Below are 19,723 nucleotides of genomic sequence, written 5' to 3' on the forward strand. Positions count from 1 at the left end.
TTAAATATAACATCAAAATATTAAACATTGCATATTTATACTTATATATTGTCTATTGATATTATATTGAATATTATTATTCATATGGATCCTTGGGAGATTTTTTTCTTGTCCCGCTTTTCACAATTATTCATTGTTGCAAAGCTGCGTTACAAAAAATACCTTTTACAACTAACAGAACAGACAGAAAAACAGTGAAGTAAGTCAAGTATAAAAAACATAAGGAAAATATGACAGAAAACACTTTTTTGGAATTTTATAGAGACCTGTTGTTGATTTTTTTGCAAATGACCAGGATTCAGCAAATCTAGGATCTGCAAGCCTTTATACAGCATCTGAAATGTCAGTTAAACTGATAGAAAAATCAGAAGGCATAAATTGTATTTCAGTAAGAAAAACAGCATAAAATATACTGTAGAAGATCCACTCCTGTCCGTCTCAGGTGTGCAGTGTTTACGGCAGGTGTCTAACCTCAGTCACACCCTTATACTCTTTTCAATAATTTACAGGCCACATGGGTGACAATAGCTCTTTTTCCTCCTCCCCCTCCTCTCCTCTGTCTCTGTCTTACATGCACATACGAGAGAGTAGAGGACACGGGAGACAAGGTGGGAGGCCAAGAGACAGCAGTGGGTTATCTTTGTTGTGTTTCTTGTTTGGAGAGTGGACATTGTTTTTGGTTTCTTGTGTCACGGTGAGTTCAGGATGTCGGCACAAAACAGTGATCAACTGCATCGCAGCACCCTGGGCATTTATACAGTAAGTGTAAAGCCTTCCTAGAATGGGAATTATGATCTCTCACAACTATGTAAACATGGTGAAAGGATGGATTTTTTAAATAAAATTCAATTTTAACAAGGTATTAATCAAAATAATTAAATGTTTTAAACAAGTTGAAAGTGAAGTTAAAATGCAATACTACGTTGAAATAAAACAATACACTATAAACATAATTTACTGTGTGTCATGTAATTGTATTAAAGACAAATATAATATACTGTGTTAGAACACGTTTACATTTCGGAAGTAGATTTTAGATTGAAAACATTGTTCTGATAATCTGTTTCCAAGGTGACAGATTAGTGTGGAGTCATTATAGCAATAAAACATGGTGACAATTGATCTGTCCTTCGTACCGTCATGCAAATTGTTTGTCTATATTGCACAGAACATAATGGAGCAGTTTAACCCGGGCCTGCAGAAACTGGCGGCGCTGGGAAACAGCTATATTCAGGCTTTCCAAGGTAAGTGACCATGAGAAAGTTAGAAAGAAAATGAATGAGATGAAAAGTGAAAAGTGGACAGGCTGAACTTTGACCTACAGCTTGTCACTGATGATAAGCATTACATTACCAACATTGTCTGATTTATCATCAGTGTTTAATGACTGTCTGTTTTATGAGCTTGATACTCACTCTGCATGAAACTGAGCTGGTAATGAAATCTATTACTTCAACGGAAGGCATAAACTATCTAAGACAGAAATCAAACAACCCGTCATTAAACAATATAAATACTGGTGTGGCTATTAGAATCAAACATTTTACATGTATACAGCCTAACAAAACTGAAAATAGGTATATTCCTGCTTTCCTATAGCTCAGTGGTAAGAGCAAGGTTGTGGGTTCGATCCCTGGGGATTGCACATACCTAAGTGTAAATGTATAGGTTAATGTTATATAAGTCACTTTGGATAAAAGTGTCTGCCAAATGCATAAATGTAAATGTAGGTATATTGAATGGTTTAACAAAAGAAAACAAGAAACTTAAGGAAATTTGTGCAATTTTATTTATAGAAATTTAAAACACTACATTTTTTTATTTATTTAAAACAATTTATTTTGCTAATAAAAGTTGAGTAATATTCAAATTTATTTTATTTTTTACGACTGATAATCTTAATATTCAGCCTGTCAGCTAAATTCATTTTTTGTATTATTGATCTCTAGATATTTTTACATGAAAACAAGACATTAATAAAAATTCTAATTAAAAATCTGATAATTTTATATATTTATTTATAAATTATCAGTTAATTTCCAAAAAATAAAAAAATGATAACTTTAAAAAGACGGCTAACTAATGCAATTAAAACACAATCAAAACATTTGATTTGATTTTTTTGTAGGGTTTCGGCAAATGAACTACTCAAAAAATAACATTATTTATTTAATAAATAATACTATTTGTTGGTTACTTTATTTATTGCAATGTAAAAAGTCACGCTTAATAAACCATGTCTGTGTGTTTACAGCTCTTGCTGTTACAAGTGAGACCTATTTCAACGCTTTGGCTAAGATGGGTGAACAAGCCATGCAAAGTATGTCCTCAAGTTTGCTGGGTAAGCGTTTACTCTCACTTATTATCTCATTCTTCTGCAGTTTTTTCACTTTTAAATGATAGCAGGACACTTTTATCTTTAAAGATGTTAGATACACAATTCCGTACTTTTTTCACAATTCACAATTCGGCAATTTTCCCATTTTTTTTGCTCCCTCAGATTCCAGAGTTTTAATCTGTTGTATCTACGTCAGATATTGTCTTATCCTAACAGCCCATAAATCAATAGAAAGCATAATTATTCAGCTTTCATATGATGTAAAAATCACAATTTCGAAAAATCGACACATAAGACTGGTTTTGTTGTCCATACATATATAAAAAAGGCATTTACAATACTGTTCACTTTATTTAAACAATTTATTTTGTATTAACACCCTTGTATTAGGTATAATGTTCAAACACAACTGCATTGTGTTAAACATACTAAAAATAGTAATGTTTTGGCTTAAATAAATGTTTATATTTTAAATTAACATGTTTCAATCAAGTAGATCAAAATAATATTTAATGCTTGTTCAATTTATTTAAATAAGTCAAGTTAACACAATACAAATGTTTTGAGCCACTTTACTTAATCCATTTGAGTTGAGATAGCCAACATAGAATGTATTTTTAGTTGTATTAAAGTAGTGTTATAGAAACTAAGGAACAGGATTTTCACTTCCCATCATGCATAAAAGTTGCAAGAACATATTAATTTATACATCTTTTATCAAAATGAGAAAATATCTAACCTTAAACAAACTTATTACTCATTCATTAAGAATTTGAGTAAAGATGACATATTTCTGTTGTGCGGAACCACTGTCCATAATTTAATTAAGTTAGTTTAAAGTATCATTTTTTCAGTGACGAGAAGTTTTGTGTTTTTATTGAGGCGATAAACTGGGAGGGAGCTTGTGTCCTTCACACACACAAATTGTACTTTACTCCTAAACGTACTTTGTTCCTGGATCACAAATGTGTTTTGGCGGACATTTCCCTGTTGTGGTTTAATCAAAACATTCCATTACATATCAATGATGCTTTTATTCCTATATTAATCATATTTGACTCAGAGTGTGTGTACTTTGAAGGGTAAATGTGCCTTCTTTGTGATTTTAAATAATAAATGATGGTCGACACATGAGGACGGTTAGCCTGACAATGTGTGCTTATCCTTTAGAAGCATAAAATGTCAATTTTAACACATACAAAGTATATGGTTTCTCACTTTACATTTTAATTTCAAGCTCATCTGACACACCCGAGTGTGTTTCAAAATCTGTAGTGCTGTGGGTTTTGGTCTTGAATTGAAAAGTGATTTAGTACGTTTATTAAATTGTTTTTCTTGTGAGGGCTGTTGGCTGGTCACCACAGTGTTATTTCAGGTTTTACTATCCATGTGGAGACATTTGGTCCCTATGCAGACAAAACTTGCTACTCCCCATACACACAGACTACAGAATAGAATAGATGTTATGGGTTTTTTATACAGTATAAAATCTGACTCTGTGTGTGTTTTTCAGGTGATGTGTTGATACAGATCTCTGAGAATCAGAGGAGACTCACCAGTGAACTGGAGGGAGTGGTGTGTTACCTGCTCTCTCTCTTATGCTCTGGTTAACCATCTCTCAATATCCTCTGCTTATGTGTCTTTGTTGACATTAAACAATGTTTGACTGTCTTTATTGCCAAACCTTTGTTTGATCTGTCTCTGTGTGTGATGTAGTTCCGTTGGTTTCACTCTGAGGTCCTGCAGGAGATGGAGCACAACGTCAGGTTGGATAAAGAGTACATATTAGTGAGTTTCAGATCTAAAATACTTATATATATTGAACCTATCTATATATCAACGGTTCAAAACATGCATGTTTTAACAAATCGAGCCATCATTGTTTAGAGCAGACCAATGGCTACTTTATCATAACTTGAAAGAAGGAAAATTGACTTAACAGGATGATGATGAATATTAAAAAGCAAACATATTTATTTACTTTTCGGTTCGTGTTCTCCTCCAGGCCAGTAGGAGGCAATATGATATGGAGGTGAGAAACCAGGCAACTGCACTGGAGAGGCAAATGAGGAGAGGGGTTCCACAGGTGAGAGCGCTGTCCCGACTAGTGCACTTGTGGTCTTGATTTACCTGTGGTGTCCATAGGACTAAAGGTTGTCTTATTTATCATATTATAATTCAGTAAGGGTGCTCATGAACAACTTGAGGTTTGGGCATATTTGTGGCATTTTATGCTGCATTGTTCACAGGGCTTGAACCAACAACCTTCTGGTTGCAAGTTCTGAGCTGCAGATGCCATTAGGATTGAATCTTTACATCTTGCAATATGCATCAGACGGCCTGTGAATGCTGAATAGGCTGGAACTAGATTTTTTTATCTACACAGAACATGTATCACAAAGATGATGTTGATGAGCAACGTTTTTAAAGACAGTGATGAGGCCTTCTGACAGATGGTAGAAGAAATACATTATCACTCACAATGGTGCATGAAACACAGAAAAAGAATGATGATAACATTGGAAATGATTTGTGTGTGTGTAGGACGGCAGTGAATATGTACGTTTCCTGAGGGAAAGTCAAAAAGATGCGTTAAGGGAGGAAGAAAGAAGATATCGATTCCTGGCAGAGAAACACTGTGGTCTCACAAAGTCTATTGCCTATCTCATGAACAAGGTTAATATTGTCATTATTTTTATGAGTGTCTGTATCAACCAGTCTGCTTCAATAGTGTCTCAGTGCTTTGAGACATAATCAAGGTGATACAAACAGATGTTCATGCCTTGTATTTTTATTACTTTAAAACATTATAAAACCAGTTTTGCTTTATGCTTTTCGGATCAATCCTTAATAATACTTCAATTCCGGCAGAAAATTTGTGGTTTCGTTTAGCCATTTTAAAAGCTTTATTCATTGTTTTCCTCCCACAGACAGGGGGCACTCTACAGAGCAGATCGGAGGAGTGGAAAGATCTGGTGAATCACACAAGAGAATCCCGTCCACGCACTCCTTTACGACTAGATGATAATGTACATTATACATTATACATTTTAGCGATCATTACACTAAAATATAAATCATTGTTGTTGTCACTCTGTTTGTTTGATGATTCGCATAACTGTCTACAGCCTCTTTGAAAATCCATCATGTAAACAAAAATCAATATTTAATGTCCATTTATTTTATTTATTTGGTAAGCAGCAACGTAATGCACAAATAATGTGCAGTCTGTCATTACCCTGTCTGGGTTTATTTTGCATTAACGTCCAGGAGACATTATCCTTAATGTATTTAATAACCCTTAAAGGTGCAGTGTGTGAAATTCTCAACACTATGGCGGCTGACACAGAATAAGATGTCGTCTCATTTTCATATTTACAAACACGCTCTGTAGAGCAGTTTGTCCATTTAGGGCTACTGTAGAAACAACACATTGAATTCCATGTAAGAGGTGTATGTATATAGAAATAGCTCATTCTAAGGTAATAAAAACATAACGCTTCATTGTGCAAGGTCTTTATAGACCTCTGAAGACATAGTGTATATTATGTTGCATTTCTGTCAATTGATCTTCCAAAAAATTACACACTGGACCTTAAAGGGGTCATATTACACAGCTAAGACGAATATTATCGTTTGCAATGTGTATATACAATTTAAGGTTAAAAAATGCTGTATTTTCCACACAGCATGCATGTTTGTATCTCCTCTTTGCTTCGCCTCTCTGAAACGCACAGATTTTTTACGAAGCTCATCCCTCTGAAAAGCGAGGTGTGCTATGATTTACCAGTTAATCAGTGCGTAGTGATTGGCCGAACACTGCAAGCATGTGACGGAAATGTAACGTCTCTTACCATATTTGGAACATCAGGTTCCTACGCAATTATAGTGACAGGTACGCCCACCTTACTTGTGTATACATTTGGGCGGTCTTATACCACAAACTGACGTAGATTTGTGGGGGTGTGGTTACACGACGCGTTTCAGGCAGGTCTGGGTGAGCATTCGCTTTTAGATAGAATGCATCTTTTGTTCTGACACTTTAATTTATGCAGTTGTACGTGTCTAATACATGTATGGGCAACTTAGAACACACCAAAGACACAGAAAAACACATATTTGCGCCATGTGACCCCTTTAAGATATTAAATTGGATTTTTTTATTCCACTTTACAGATTGTTGATGGTATTAATCGTTTGGCAGAGCCGCTGGGCAGAGTTCCCTCTAGAGGTGAGTTGGTCTTATAACATCTGCAGAAACATCTAACATGACAAACCATAATCTTTCACTTATTTGTAATCAAAACCAGCTTTGCTAACGACAAATAATCCCCCCATTTCAAATCGAAGGCCCCTCCCCTCAGCCCAGTCATTCAAACTCCATCTCAGGATTGACTGGAGGAAGAGTGATGCGAGCGCTGGTGTCTCACCCTGCCGCAGCAAACCCCACCCTCCTGCCGTTCAACCGGGGAGAAACCATAAGTTTATTTGTTCAAGAGCCAAGGAACGGCTGGCTGTATGGCCGGTGTGATAGTTCCGGACGGTGAGTGCTTTTCACACACTTTGTTCTTTAGCGATAGATCTAATGGTGAAGTGATTATAAATCTGAGCTGGCTCAATGCATAGGACAAAATATGACCTGGAGAATTGTTGTGCTCTCCCATTTTCACTGTACCGTTGGAAAAAGCCATCTCAGAAATGTGAGTGTGGTGGTTTAAAAACAGACTATTGTTTCCTCTGTAAAGGACCACGTCAGACTGACCACCATATTTTGTTTCACGTTCATTCAATCCTTTCGCTTTCTGTATTGTTCAGGCAGGGCTGGTTCCCAGCTGCTTATGTAGGTCCCGGAGACGAGCCACCTGGACCACCTGCCTCCAGGTAAACTGATACTGCACATTTCCCAACACCAGGTGCTTCGCTTTAAACCTGTGACCTTTGACATCTGTGTCTCTCGGTGTACAATTGCAGCTCTCTTAGAGGCAGCAGCAGTATGAGTAACATCTTCGACCAACCCACGAGCAGCAGCCACTATGTGGCTCCGCCCCCACCGCCTCCTCCACCTCAATCAACCAAATCCAGCGTGTCACGGCCAGTCACGCCCACCTATTCAGAAAACAAAGTAAGACCACAAACGCTATTCACAAACGACTTTACTTTACTCGTGTGACAATTCAAGATATTCCATGAAAAATTCTAAAATAACTAAAGAGGGCTTGATTTTATACTAAAAGTGGGATTTTTTGTAGTCAGCCATAAAGGAATGTTGAAACTGATGACAGCTTATGCAGACAAACACATCTTTATTTGAAATAAGATGAGCTGATGAATTATTTACAAAAGGAGAAAGTAACTAGGCTCTGTTTTGATTTCATGATGACTGTTAATTTCATGATAAATGTTAAATGTCAGTTCCTCACTATGGCCAGCAGGGGCACTGCGGTAAATTTCTTCTCTCCATGACACCTCATCCATCATTCTGGTGGTTACAAGGGGGCAGCTCTTTCTGCTGATGGTCTGTGATTGTGAATGTGTGTTTGTGTGGGTGTGTATGTATGTGTGTGTGTGTGTGTGTGTGTGCATGCTTTGATCTGATCCACTGCTTTGCTTACACAAGAGGTACTCAACTTTACATGCCACACAGGACTACGTTTAAACCTTGATTTGATCATGCAAAATCTTTAATCACAACCACAAAATACGGCAGATGGGTGAGACGTGAATTGTTGAGTACTTTTGGCAAACACTACAGCAGCCAAACTATTGGGCAATTCCAGCATTGTTGGCGAGACATTTTCAGTCATAACTTGAAATATAAATTCTCACAGAATGTTTTTATAACCAATACACTGAGACTTCAGTTTATACTGTATGTATTGCATGGAGTTGCTCTTTTAGAGTTTAAAAGATAGTGCTGTGTGTTGCTTTTGGTATCATGTGCGTTTTATTAGGAGGAGGCACATTGTATACTAACATGCTCGGCATTTCCCTGCTTTTCCTGCGATATATATTTTAACATGTGTAAAATATATTTTTCACAGAGACAACAAGAAAACGTTGGATCTCAACCACAACTTTTTCCAAGGTCGGTGGATATCCTTGTATAGTTTAGTGACCCCTAATTGGTGGTTCTCTCAGCATTGCAAGCATTGCATCAAGACCCAAATGAAACATTGCAACAAGTATAATCACTTTGCTTTTTGTTTTTTCAGAGGCACAAATCCATTTGCCACTGTGAAGCTGAAACCCACAAGAACCAACGACAGATCAGCTCCACGTGTTTAAAAACAAGTCCAACCAATGACAGATCACCAACCATTCTTAAAGGGATAGTTCAACCAAAATAAAAAAATCTGTCATTATTTACTCATCATCTTGTCATTTCAAACCTGTATGATGGGCAGAACACGAAAGAAGATATTTTGAAGAATGCAAGTAACAAACAATAGTGGTCCATATTGACTTCTATTGTATGGACACAATGCAAGTGAATGGATACCGCTGTTGTTTGGTTAGCAACATTCCTCAAAATATCTTCTCTTATGTTCTGCCCGTCATACAGAAGAAATGAAGTCAATCTCTTTAAGCTCCACAACCAATGGCAGATCAGCGCTACATATTTTACATCGTTTAAGCATTCATGTTCAATGACATTCATTTCACACTTTATTCCTATCAGTAAGGATAATGTGACTTGGCAGTGATCGATGGCTGGTCTTAAAGCCCATTAGAATGAGTAGTTACTACATGAAGCCGTTTGACTTTGAAGGGCCAATCTGTAATTTCTTTATCTGTACTTTGCTGGAGGTCCGGCAATTTTTGCTTTAAAGCAGCAATACGACTACTTTAGATATCATTGGTGACATTTGTGTTTTCAAACATAATTTCTTGGTTGGTCTGTTTAACTGTTGAATGAGATCTTTGATCTAAATCTAGATCAAATCTAAATGGCAGAAGTCTGATTTTAAGTTAAATTTATATATTAGTCCTCATATCTTTATTTACATTGTTTAGAATTAGCATTATATGTCATAGCCTATCTTTAAGTATCAAATGTTGTTACTAATGCACTTTAAAATGTAACGCATTCTGTATGTTGCCCTCTGTGATGTTTTAATTATACAGTTGTATGTGGTTTGAACTCTGACCCCTATCTATCGTTTTCTATCCCGCTCTGTGCGTGAACTCTGTCTTGAAGCTCACGTAATTCATCAGACGTGCCCAATTATGCTGCTCTTAAATTGGGTGTTCTGTCTGTTTAAGTGCCTATGAAGTGAATGTTCTTTTTAACCTTGACAGTAATTGGCGAATTTTTCTACCAAGGTGTCAAACCCATTAGCGCAAACTCATTTGTATGGATGTTTCTGAGGTGCATCACATCAGAGATGTTTTTGAGAACATTTTCTTTAATTGGTGCAGAATTGTTTTATTATGAGTGCCCTTATTGTAACGATTCCTTGTGTGGCATGCCTGGTGAAAAAAAGGGGAAATATATGCACGCTACAGGAGTTCTTTCTGTTCTTACAGTTCTTCAGTTGTATCTCCTTGTGAGATAAAACCAAAGTAAAGCATTGCATTTATTACATTTCGAAAGTATATAATAAAAATTCATCCATTTCTTTGTAATTGTGTTATTTTTTTAGCTACACTTAATCTAATTCAGGTTTAAATACTTAATTGTTTTAAGTAGTTAGCAAACTCCAGTTTGAAATAGCTTTCCAGGCACTCATTCTGAATATTAAATTCAACTTCACAAAATAATTCTCTCATTTCTAAAGGGATACAGTAACAGTACAGCACACGCTGTGTGTCAGGCATACTGAATATCTGACTAATTAAACTGAGAATAAAAGAAGAGAAACAGATTCATTATGAGCTGAAACTCTTGAGGCATCATCTCTTTATTTTGTTGTCTTTCACAGACAGTGGAGACAAACTCAGACATGGGATAAAAAACAATAGTGAGGGAATAAGGATACGGGAGCGTTTTTTATCTTCTATAATATCTACATATTGAATGTGGTTCTTGGCCTTTTAAAGGTCTCTTGATCTATACACTAGCAGAGGTATTCACTTCTGTAAAAAAAGGAAAATAAATAGCATGATTGTAGGAGGATTGTATGTGTGTGAAAGAAATGAGGTAACCAGGGAGGCGTGTATGAGTGTGTGTCTCAGGGGTGTGCTGAGGTCAAGGTCGAGGTCATGAACAGGATGAGGTATGAACAGGTCAAGTGTCTGCGCCACTTATTCGCGAACCAGAGCGGTAAATTCTGAAACAGACAGAGGACAGTGATTTTAAACCTATTCAAAAGGTAAATGTGTGTTTTAGAACGTTTAGTTTTACCTTCAGCTCCAATCTTTCCATCTCCATCTTTGTCTGCAGCCTGCAGGAATGCTTTGGTCTCTTTATCAGTCAAATCTCTGCCGTCTGTCGCGAAACCCTTCAGAACAAACCTGAACAGAAGAAACGGTGAGCTGAGATGCTAGACTGTTGACAACAATAACTTTTAGTTTAGCTTGTCAATGACTCCATTTTTTTTTCATTTTATAATATAATTGATCTTATCGAAATACGGAGAGTAGTATTACTTGAGTTCTTCTTCTTCTATAAAACCGCTGTTGTCTGCGTCCAGCACATGGAAAGCCTTCTTTACATCATCGGTCGATTTCGCCTTCAGTCCGACCATCTCGAAAAACTTCTTATGGTCGAATGAGTCAGCAGCTGTGACAAGATCCAAACACACATAAACATCAAGATTGTTCCCTAGTTCACCATGACAGCGATTTTCCATATTAATCTATGTAACATACATTTGGGGCATATTTGTTTCTTAGAGCTATATTTTAAAATCAACTTAAAGGGACAGTTAAAAATTAAAATTCTATCATCATTTACTAACCCTCGAGTTGTTCCAAATCTGTATAAATATCTTTGTTCTGTTGAAGACAGATAAAGATATTCGGAAGAATACTTTTAACCAAACAGTTCTTGGCCCCAATTGACTACCATAGTAGGAAAAACAGCTTTATAACTTTAATTGTTCTGTTGAACACAAAAGAAGATATTTTGAAGAATGTAGGGCAGCAAACTTTTGACTACCATTGTCATTTTTCTTTCTATGGTAGTCAGTGGTGGCTAAGAACTGTTTGGTTACAAGCATTCTTCTAAATATTTTTCTCTGTGTTCATCAAAACAAAGAAATTTAAACAGATTGGAAACAACTCGAGGGTGAGTAAATCATGATTATTTTTTGGTGAACTGTCCCTTTAAATCAGATGATGAGTTTCCACTGAATATATTAATGTACAAGTGATGTGTGGAAATGTGATGTTACCATCACCTTTAAATGCATCAAGGGCTTTCTTGATGTCATCAGGGTTCAGGATGCTGTTCATGGTCATTTCTACAACTACAGAAAGGAAGAGACAACGAAATGAGAAAACTCCGCATGCGTTATATTGCACAGTAGGGAAGCGATTAAATGTGAAATCATGCTGTTGACCAATGCTCTTCATACGGCAGCTCATTAATGAAGGGATGGGATAAAAGGAAAAATACGAAAAAGTATGACTTGCTGAAATCATAAATTAATGCTGAGGATTGAAGATACAGAGTTTCAAACATCTCACAAATGTGTGTACTGTACATAATACTTCCAAAGCTCAAATCCAACATCTTCAGAGTAATACCATAGAAGAACCATTTTTGGTTCCACAAAGAACCATTCAGTCAAAGTTCTTCAAAGAACCATCTCTTTCTCACTTTTTTTAATCTGAAAAAACTTTTTTTTCGCCACAAAGAACCTATGTTCAAGATGTTAAAGGTTCTTTATGGAACCTAAAGTAAGAAACACCTGTTCTTTTAAGAGCGTAGAAACATCTCAAAGGCATCTGTTGTCCAGCTTTACTGCATTATTAAACATGACAAAGCCAGCATAGAGAGTTACAGACCAATCGATTTTAGCTGAAACTGTAGATGAGTTCTCAGCTTTTAGGCTCCATATCAACAATAATGCTGACCGAAAATGTACTTTCCCACACCTGGGAGTCTGAATAATGTAGGCACACAGTGAAAGTATGACTTGTACTTTTCCTCTCAGCTGGCACCTGATTTCATTGATCTGAGATCAGGTGGAGGTCAGCTAGGGCGAAAAGAGCTTCAGCACTGCTGACTTGAATGTGGCTCAGCTGACGTTCCTCAATGACATGTGGAACGGCGAGAAAGCTCTGCTGAGCAAACAAACTTAAGCTGAGCTAACATGCTAATATAACACAGAAGCTAAAAAAGCAAGAAAAGTTATATTCTTTTTTTTATTAAAAGTATGTGGGCCATTACAATAGTGTGTGGTTGTTTAGTTGTATAAATTGCGTTTGCTTATGCATGTAAGCACACTCACAAACCGCCCCATATGTGTACACCTGACCTTGACATTATGAGTGGGTTTCATTGTGTAAAATTGGTGGGATTCACGCAAAGCATATAAACCTACAAAACATGCACATGTTTACCCCGTGAGCAACATAATCACATCCAACAGGGATGATGAGCTCAGCCTAGACCGGTCCAGAACTTATGCTGGGTTCACACCAAACGTGAACAATTGCGTTCCATCCTCATTATTACTTGTGTATTGTCGTGAGTGACGCGAACTGAAAAATATTCTAAACCTTCGAGGAAGACGATATTAACACGCGAATCTGGCAATAGTGCCGCCCGATTCGCGCCATTTGCACCGCCTGCCGCGAGTTCGAGTCTTTGCATTTCTTGTTTGTAATTTACTTGTGCAAAACGCTTAATTCGTGTTTTTCCGTTAGAACATAAAATAAAAAATGAACAAATTATTTAGACGCCACTTTCAAAAACTTAAAAGACATTAACACATTGTTTTACAATTCTGTAAAGATACTGTACAGGGTTATGACGCAAGACCTTTCAAGGTTCTACGACAAGAAATGTGAAGCTTGCTTTTTTAAATATTATTGTATGTGACCCTGGACCACAACACCAGTCAGTAGCATGGGTATATTTGTGGCAATAGCCAACAAGACATTGTCAAAATGATCTATTTTCTTTTACACCAAAAATCTTTAGGATGTTAATTAAAGACCATGTTCTATAACGATATTTTGTAAATTTCGTACCGTAAATATATTGGCAGACAAACTGGCGAACAAAAATGGCGGATTACATTCATGTACAGTATGTAAAAACTTGCTTCAAATATTTGTGTCTTTAAATGAAACTTACTACAATTTCTAAAAACCTAAAACGACAGGTATGATTTTAACGTTTTCAATACCTCAGGTTTCAAAATGCAATGTGCAATATGGCCTCCATAAAAAGACCATTGTCTTTACACCAACAGTCTCGTGAAAGAGCTATTAAAGAAGGGTTTGGATCTCATCTTAACCCTCCACTCCTTTTAGACATTAAAAGTATAATAGTGTCCAACTTTAAATGCTATCCTGATTAATAGCCATAAATTCAGAGTAAATGTGTCCAGTGGGTACACAAAAAGCATCAGAGACATCACGGACCACAAAGTTTAAAGGTTTTTCAAACAACCATGCAAAAGCGGATAGACTGTTTTCGCAAAGTCGACTCAATTTTAGTAATGCATGAAACATAGAAATTTACTTTGTGCAAACTGAGCAGAATTCTCAAGCCATCTTTCTTATAAAATAATTCTTTTCCTCACACTTGTTTCTCCGACAGTGATGCTGTATATAGAAAATGACATTGATGTTCATATAGGAACGCTCAGACTTGTGACTCCTGATGAATTATTCACCAAAAATGAATTCTAAGGGGCTCCCAAGACATAATGTTCTAAATGTGAACACGGACCTGACGCCTGAGGTTAACCTGTGTCATAGAAGAGGAACACACACTCTCTTTTTCTGTCTCTCGATGTAAGCCGCCCCTTCTTTCATCAGATTTTATTTCTTATTTTATGGATTTCATTAGGGAAACGTTCAGCCGAAATGAAAAAGGACTTCATTCACACACCCACATTAAGTATTTATGTTTAAAATTACAAATTAAAGACATTATTCACTTACAACTCAAAGAGATGGCAAGTAAGATTACTTACGCTTGTTTTTCTAAATAAATATTTTAGATAGAGTTAATCTAAGGTCTCCATGCATTTGTTCTTCAGTGCAACTCATTGCTGTCTAAGTGAAACAACTGAATTATTAAAAAGATTGTAATTTTTCTTTCATTTGGTTATGTTTGTACATCACTTTTTACACACAAATATTATTCATAACCAAAATGAATGCAGTACCGTTTATGTTATTTTTGTATGTGCCAGCCTATACCTTCATGCAAAACACTTATGCAATACATATACATCAGATCAAACTGTGCAATCTCTATGAATCAAACCTATGACAGTGGACAGCGTTTTGCTCTATCAGTTATACTACAGAAACGCTGGTTCTCCAAGCCCTCTTGAAAATGTTCTTTCAGTCTTTCATTTCTGTTCATATCCCAGAAGGCAACACTTTTCCTGTAAGCCTTTCCCTTTTCCTCCCACCTCAGAGTCTCTGATTCTCTATCCCGAGGGCTAATTTGATCTCTCTCCATGCGGCTCAGAGAAACCCCATGGCCCTGGAGAATTCAACTCTAATCTTGCAGCATTGCTGGGCGTATAAGTGCCAACCTCTGTGCCCGCTGGCAGTGGAACTGGGGAACGTGCAGCTTGATGGAAATGGAGAGATGAGAAAGAGGCAGAGAGAGGAATCGGTAACGACTACAGTTGACTGCCGCCGCTACATGTGCCACAGAGTCAAGAGCCAGAGACATTAATGCTATGATGTGAAAGAACAGCTGACCTTTAATCTCAGTTTAAATCTGAAAACTTCTGCTTTTAACTCAGTGTAACACCTAATAAACGTCTGTCTACAGGGCTAGGTTGGAAAGACATTTAAAAAAACGTGATGTAATGTAAGAATACACTTTGGAAAAAACAACTGTGTGTCTTTTACTGTAATATTATCCTTCCTTCTACAATGCGGACACCTTCAAAGGTGACACAGAGGCGGCGATGTTTTGCTTAAAGGCAACAAATAAAATCACAAAACAAATTCCATTGAAATACGCCACCATCCCTAATACTCATCCACTGACAGATGCATTCATAATTGGTTTATTAAAAACAAGCTGTCAGTCATGCAGAAGTTCGCAACCTCACGTCCCTAAAAACACGTAAAAATACTCCACTTGAATCCAGTGTCTGAGACTTAAATCCTAGAACCACCAGTGCTGAATAACCAGCGAGTGAAGTCAGCGAGTGAAGTTAGACTTTTGTAGGGAGGAATAGAGAAACATCACAGGCATTGTGTATATGCATGTGTGAGAGAGATAGTCAGGCGCTGTAGGAGGATCATACTGTAGGAGTGAGATGCTTTTAAAACTGATGGTGTTTTGAAGGGTCCATCTTAGTTTGACAGTGCCATGATGAGCCGAGGCTGATGATGGAACAGCATTGCAGATGCCTTAACACATCAGACCTGTTCAAACCAGATGAAACACGACCTGTACATGTGAGAGCATGACCGGCCAACAGCAGCTGAGAAAACCAACTGAGACCAACAAGCCATGATCGATCAACACAGCTGAAACCAGTCAAGACAAGTTTCAAAAAGAATTTAAAAAAAGTTATAAGAAAGTAATACGATAAAATTTAAGGGGCATTTGGGTTGTAATATTTATAATTTTTGTTATATTGATATCTTCTAATATGTCAGCCATTTGTCTGCCCCCTTAAGGTCACAAGAAGAACTGCGTGATGCACAAAATACAGAATCATTTTCTAAACATGGTCTGACAAAAGGCAGAAATTGTTAAAAACACGCATGACTGATATCATATCATCTATGGTATTATATATATATATATATATCACTATATATCGTTTCATATATTACAGTGTACCGTGCCACACCATATATGATACCGTACACAATACCATATAGTGTATATCGTATCATATACCATATCATTTCACATATTATATATTGTATTATACATCATACCATATATAATATCGTTTCATATACGTATCATGTATATTTCGCATTTTTTATCATAAGAAATTATGAAATAATTTTCATTGTTGGGTATATTATGGCTTAACAGAAAACTAGCATAGTTTGCAGACCAGCAACACCAGTTTGATCCAGTTGAGACTAAAATACCTCAAGCTGGTTTAAGCTGTTTATTTTTCACCATGGGATTGAATGGTATAGCTAGAATACAACAAACTAATGGAATACATTTTCCATTCTCAAACACAATGCAAATCATGACACACAGGGACTGGTTCATAAAACCAGATGCCTCTGGCAGCTTTGTAATGGGAATACGGTATTCAGTGTCAGAAACACACGCACACTTTTATTCATTGTGTATTTTAGATTGAAAGAGGGAGAAAGTGAATCAACATGAAAGGAAAAGAAAGGAGAAAACTGATTCATCACATGGAAGCAAAAGTCTCCCAAGCAAAATAATAAAGATACATTTCACTGCAAAGATTTTTCATCAAAAATGTTCTCATGGGAAAGAAAAAGCACAAAGTCAACAGAAAATGTGCAGTAGGAAGGAAAAACAAAAGCTAAAACATTAATTTTTTACCTTAAAATGTGATAAACAAAACAGTAGAGGTCAGAAACACTGATGGATTCATACAGCTGCATCTCTCTGGCTCTCTTTTAAATTGATCTGCTTTTGTTTTCAGAAGCAAGCTGTGTGTATACATATACTTCACCAACTTCATGAATTTTTTATCGAAATACTCGAGTCAAGGTTTTCAGAACGGCGTGTGGATGAAACAGCTCATAAAATACAAAAGCAGCAGATGGAGAACGGTGACGCAATAAATCATATTAATTGAAAAAAGACTGTGACAGGATTGTTTAACCAAACAAATATTTACACATTACAAGAAAAAACTAATTCATTTGATGATCAATTAGATTTTGTAATGAGCCATAAACAGACTATTTAACAACTGATATTAAATGAATGAAAAACGGATGGAAGTAACTGGATGTGAAGAGAAAGGAGAAACACACAGACAATTGTAAGTTGTTGTATTGTAACAGTAAATTGTGTTTGATCAATGCATCGAAATAGACACATGGGCAAACTAGTATTAAATATTGATAGATTGCCTTGAATTGATTCTCTCTCATAAACTGTGTAAAACAAAATCAATGTGCAATAGAATGAGTGAAATCGTGAAGGTCACAGGTGCATATGAGAGGGGACAAGAAAACCTACTTTACAGCCACTCTTGTTGAAGAGGGACAACATTTCACCCTCTGATCACAGTCTAATACTCTCTTTACTGCCTTGAATGTATACGATAAAGGTCATGAATGAGAACTTAGGAAGCAAACATCTTCTACTGAGCCCAGAAGGAGAGTTTTACATTACAGTGTGCTCAGTGATCCATCAATGCTACGAGAGCCAATGCAAAAGAAAACAACAGTCTATGCGAGACAATGGAGGTGCGGGTCTATTGATGCTCTGAACAGAATGATGGAGACAGAATAAATGATCTACTGCAAAAAGACTTCAAATGGAAGTTGGTTGAAAGGCTTTTTCCTTATTCAGATTATAAAACAGACGGTTCTGGTTCTTGATTCTGATTGGCTGTGCCGAGTTCTAAATAATTATTAAATACCCCGATTTATAACGGCTGAGCACATAACGTAGCCTAAATATCACAACTTTATTTGATGAAACCTTGCTACGCATATATGGAATAACCGTTTTATCTCGTGGCTTATTGCTTTAATAAAACACACACAAATACAGTAAACCATGAATAGATGGTACGACTTATTTGAGGTCAAACCCAAATTTGAATTCAGTGCAACTAAATTGGACATAAAAACTCATTTTTCTTCCTATATGAAAATATCGCTGACAAGTATTAAATACGACCATCACAGAGTTATGTATTAAAGAGGAAGAAGATAGAAGTATGGCCCACAGGAAGAGAAGGTTGAATTCATAAAGCTGTACATTTAGTCAGTTTCCTCACGCTGGTGAGAAAGAGGATGTAGGAATAAAGTGAACTCGACAGAAAAGAATCACTCTGGGTTGACAATAGCAGCATTTTTTTTAGTGATAAAAGATTGTTTAGCTCAACTGATCTTTTATATTTTGGGGATAAACTTATACTACAGCAAGATTTCAGAGAAACATACAGCTGGACATATTTTGTAGAGTTTAAGTTACAATCTAAAAGTGCTGCATTATTTTTAACCCAACGGTGGTTCAAAAGGGGAGCAACCCACGATCCATTTTTTGATCCATTTTTGGGTCAAATACTTGGATAATATTACCCAACAGCTCGGTTTGTCCCTTTTTTTTAAATAACCAAACATTTTGTGTATATTATATAAAAGGTAATACCAGAACAGGTTTTAGATCTAGATTTCATAGCCGAGTCTGCGTGAGCATTCTGCAGCGCTCCACTACTATTCGAACACTTCACTTGTAAGTCAGTTGTGCAAAGGATCATTAACTCTGGCTGTTGTGGTGCTCAGAGGAACCGCATTGCGGTTGGAAGTCCAATTCCGCTCAAGGTGAAAAATTCCACAAGCCAGGAATGTCAGACTGCCATTATCATCAATTACATGGGCAATGGGCCACGGACCCCAGTGTAAAACTGGTTAGAACCCTTCTGTGATTTTCTCTGTTGGTAATGATGTATAATAACTTAAACCACACTAGGCCTGGGGAAAGAAATCTTGATTTTATCATTCTAACTTGGCTTTAGAATCAATACAGAACACCTTTAAAGTCTTTTCTGTCATTTGTCCTCTTTTTACCTCCACTCTTTTGTAATATACACGTAAATATTAACTTTCTATTTCATAGGTTTAATCAGAGAATCCTGCATAACTTATTGCATAAGTGGTGCAATAACACCGGGGACGAGTTTATTGATCCGTGTCAGTGTTCAGACTGTTCCGGTTTATATACCCTGGAAGGGAAAGCAAAGCTTGTTTTTGGTGTATCCATGTGCAGACGACGTTTTGTCCTTGTTAGGCAGATTGTGGATCTCTTACAGGACCCAAAGGGCCTTATGATCAACCAGAACAAGAAAACTCAAAATATTTGGGTTCTGGTCATGAGGGTGGCTGCTGGTATGTGCGGGTGGGAAACAGATCTGACCGTCTGGTCGTGAATGCACATTTATAACAACTCTAAAGACCTTCTTTTTGCTATAACCTTTTCGTGCATTTATGACAATCAAATGTTTTATGATTTTGGTGATTTCATGCAAAGTATAAATATTTGTTATGTTTTTACACACAAAATATAGTTTTTCAAAAAGATTTTCAGATGTATATGTGAGTGGA

The 19,723-nt window shown here is 36.6% G+C and overlaps 2 protein-coding genes across 2 annotated transcripts in view; one reads left to right on the forward strand and one right to left on the reverse strand.

Annotated features, from left to right (window-relative positions):
• The first annotated feature begins 625 nt into the window (after positions 1-625).
• Positions 626-9,964, forward strand: baiap2l2a (BAR/IMD domain containing adaptor protein 2 like 2a). Its single transcript, XM_056752592.1, has 14 exons — positions 626-759; positions 1,169-1,244; positions 2,255-2,341; positions 3,852-3,913; positions 4,055-4,126; positions 4,344-4,424; positions 4,883-5,014; positions 5,269-5,367; positions 6,515-6,569; positions 6,689-6,881; positions 7,154-7,219; positions 7,310-7,460; positions 8,380-8,423; positions 8,551-9,964. Exons 1-14 carry the CDS (start codon positions 706-708, stop codon positions 8,621-8,623), a joined length of 1,245 nt encoding a protein of 414 aa, XP_056608570.1. The 5' UTR covers positions 626-705; the 3' UTR covers positions 8,624-9,964.
• Positions 9,965-10,237: 273 nt separating this feature from the next.
• The window catches only part of pvalb6 (parvalbumin 6), a 21,097-nt gene continuing 11,611 nt past the window's right edge, over positions 10,238-19,723 (reverse strand). The window contains exons 2-5 of the mRNA XM_056752700.1: positions 11,680-11,748; positions 10,928-11,060; positions 10,683-10,792; positions 10,238-10,608 (exon numbers count right to left, since the gene is read on the reverse strand). Of these exons, the coding sequence (XP_056608678.1) occupies positions 10,583-10,608; positions 10,683-10,792; positions 10,928-11,060; positions 11,680-11,740 (330 nt within the window). The 5' untranslated portion in view covers positions 11,741-11,748 and the 3' untranslated portion in view covers positions 10,238-10,582. The remainder of the gene's footprint in view (positions 10,609-10,682; positions 10,793-10,927; positions 11,061-11,679; positions 11,749-19,723) is intronic.

The sequence above is a fragment of the Triplophysa dalaica genome, chromosome 7, assembly GCF_015846415.1.
Source record: "Triplophysa dalaica isolate WHDGS20190420 chromosome 7, ASM1584641v1, whole genome shotgun sequence".
In the NCBI taxonomy this organism is placed as follows: domain Eukaryota; kingdom Metazoa; phylum Chordata; class Actinopteri; order Cypriniformes; family Nemacheilidae; genus Triplophysa; species Triplophysa dalaica.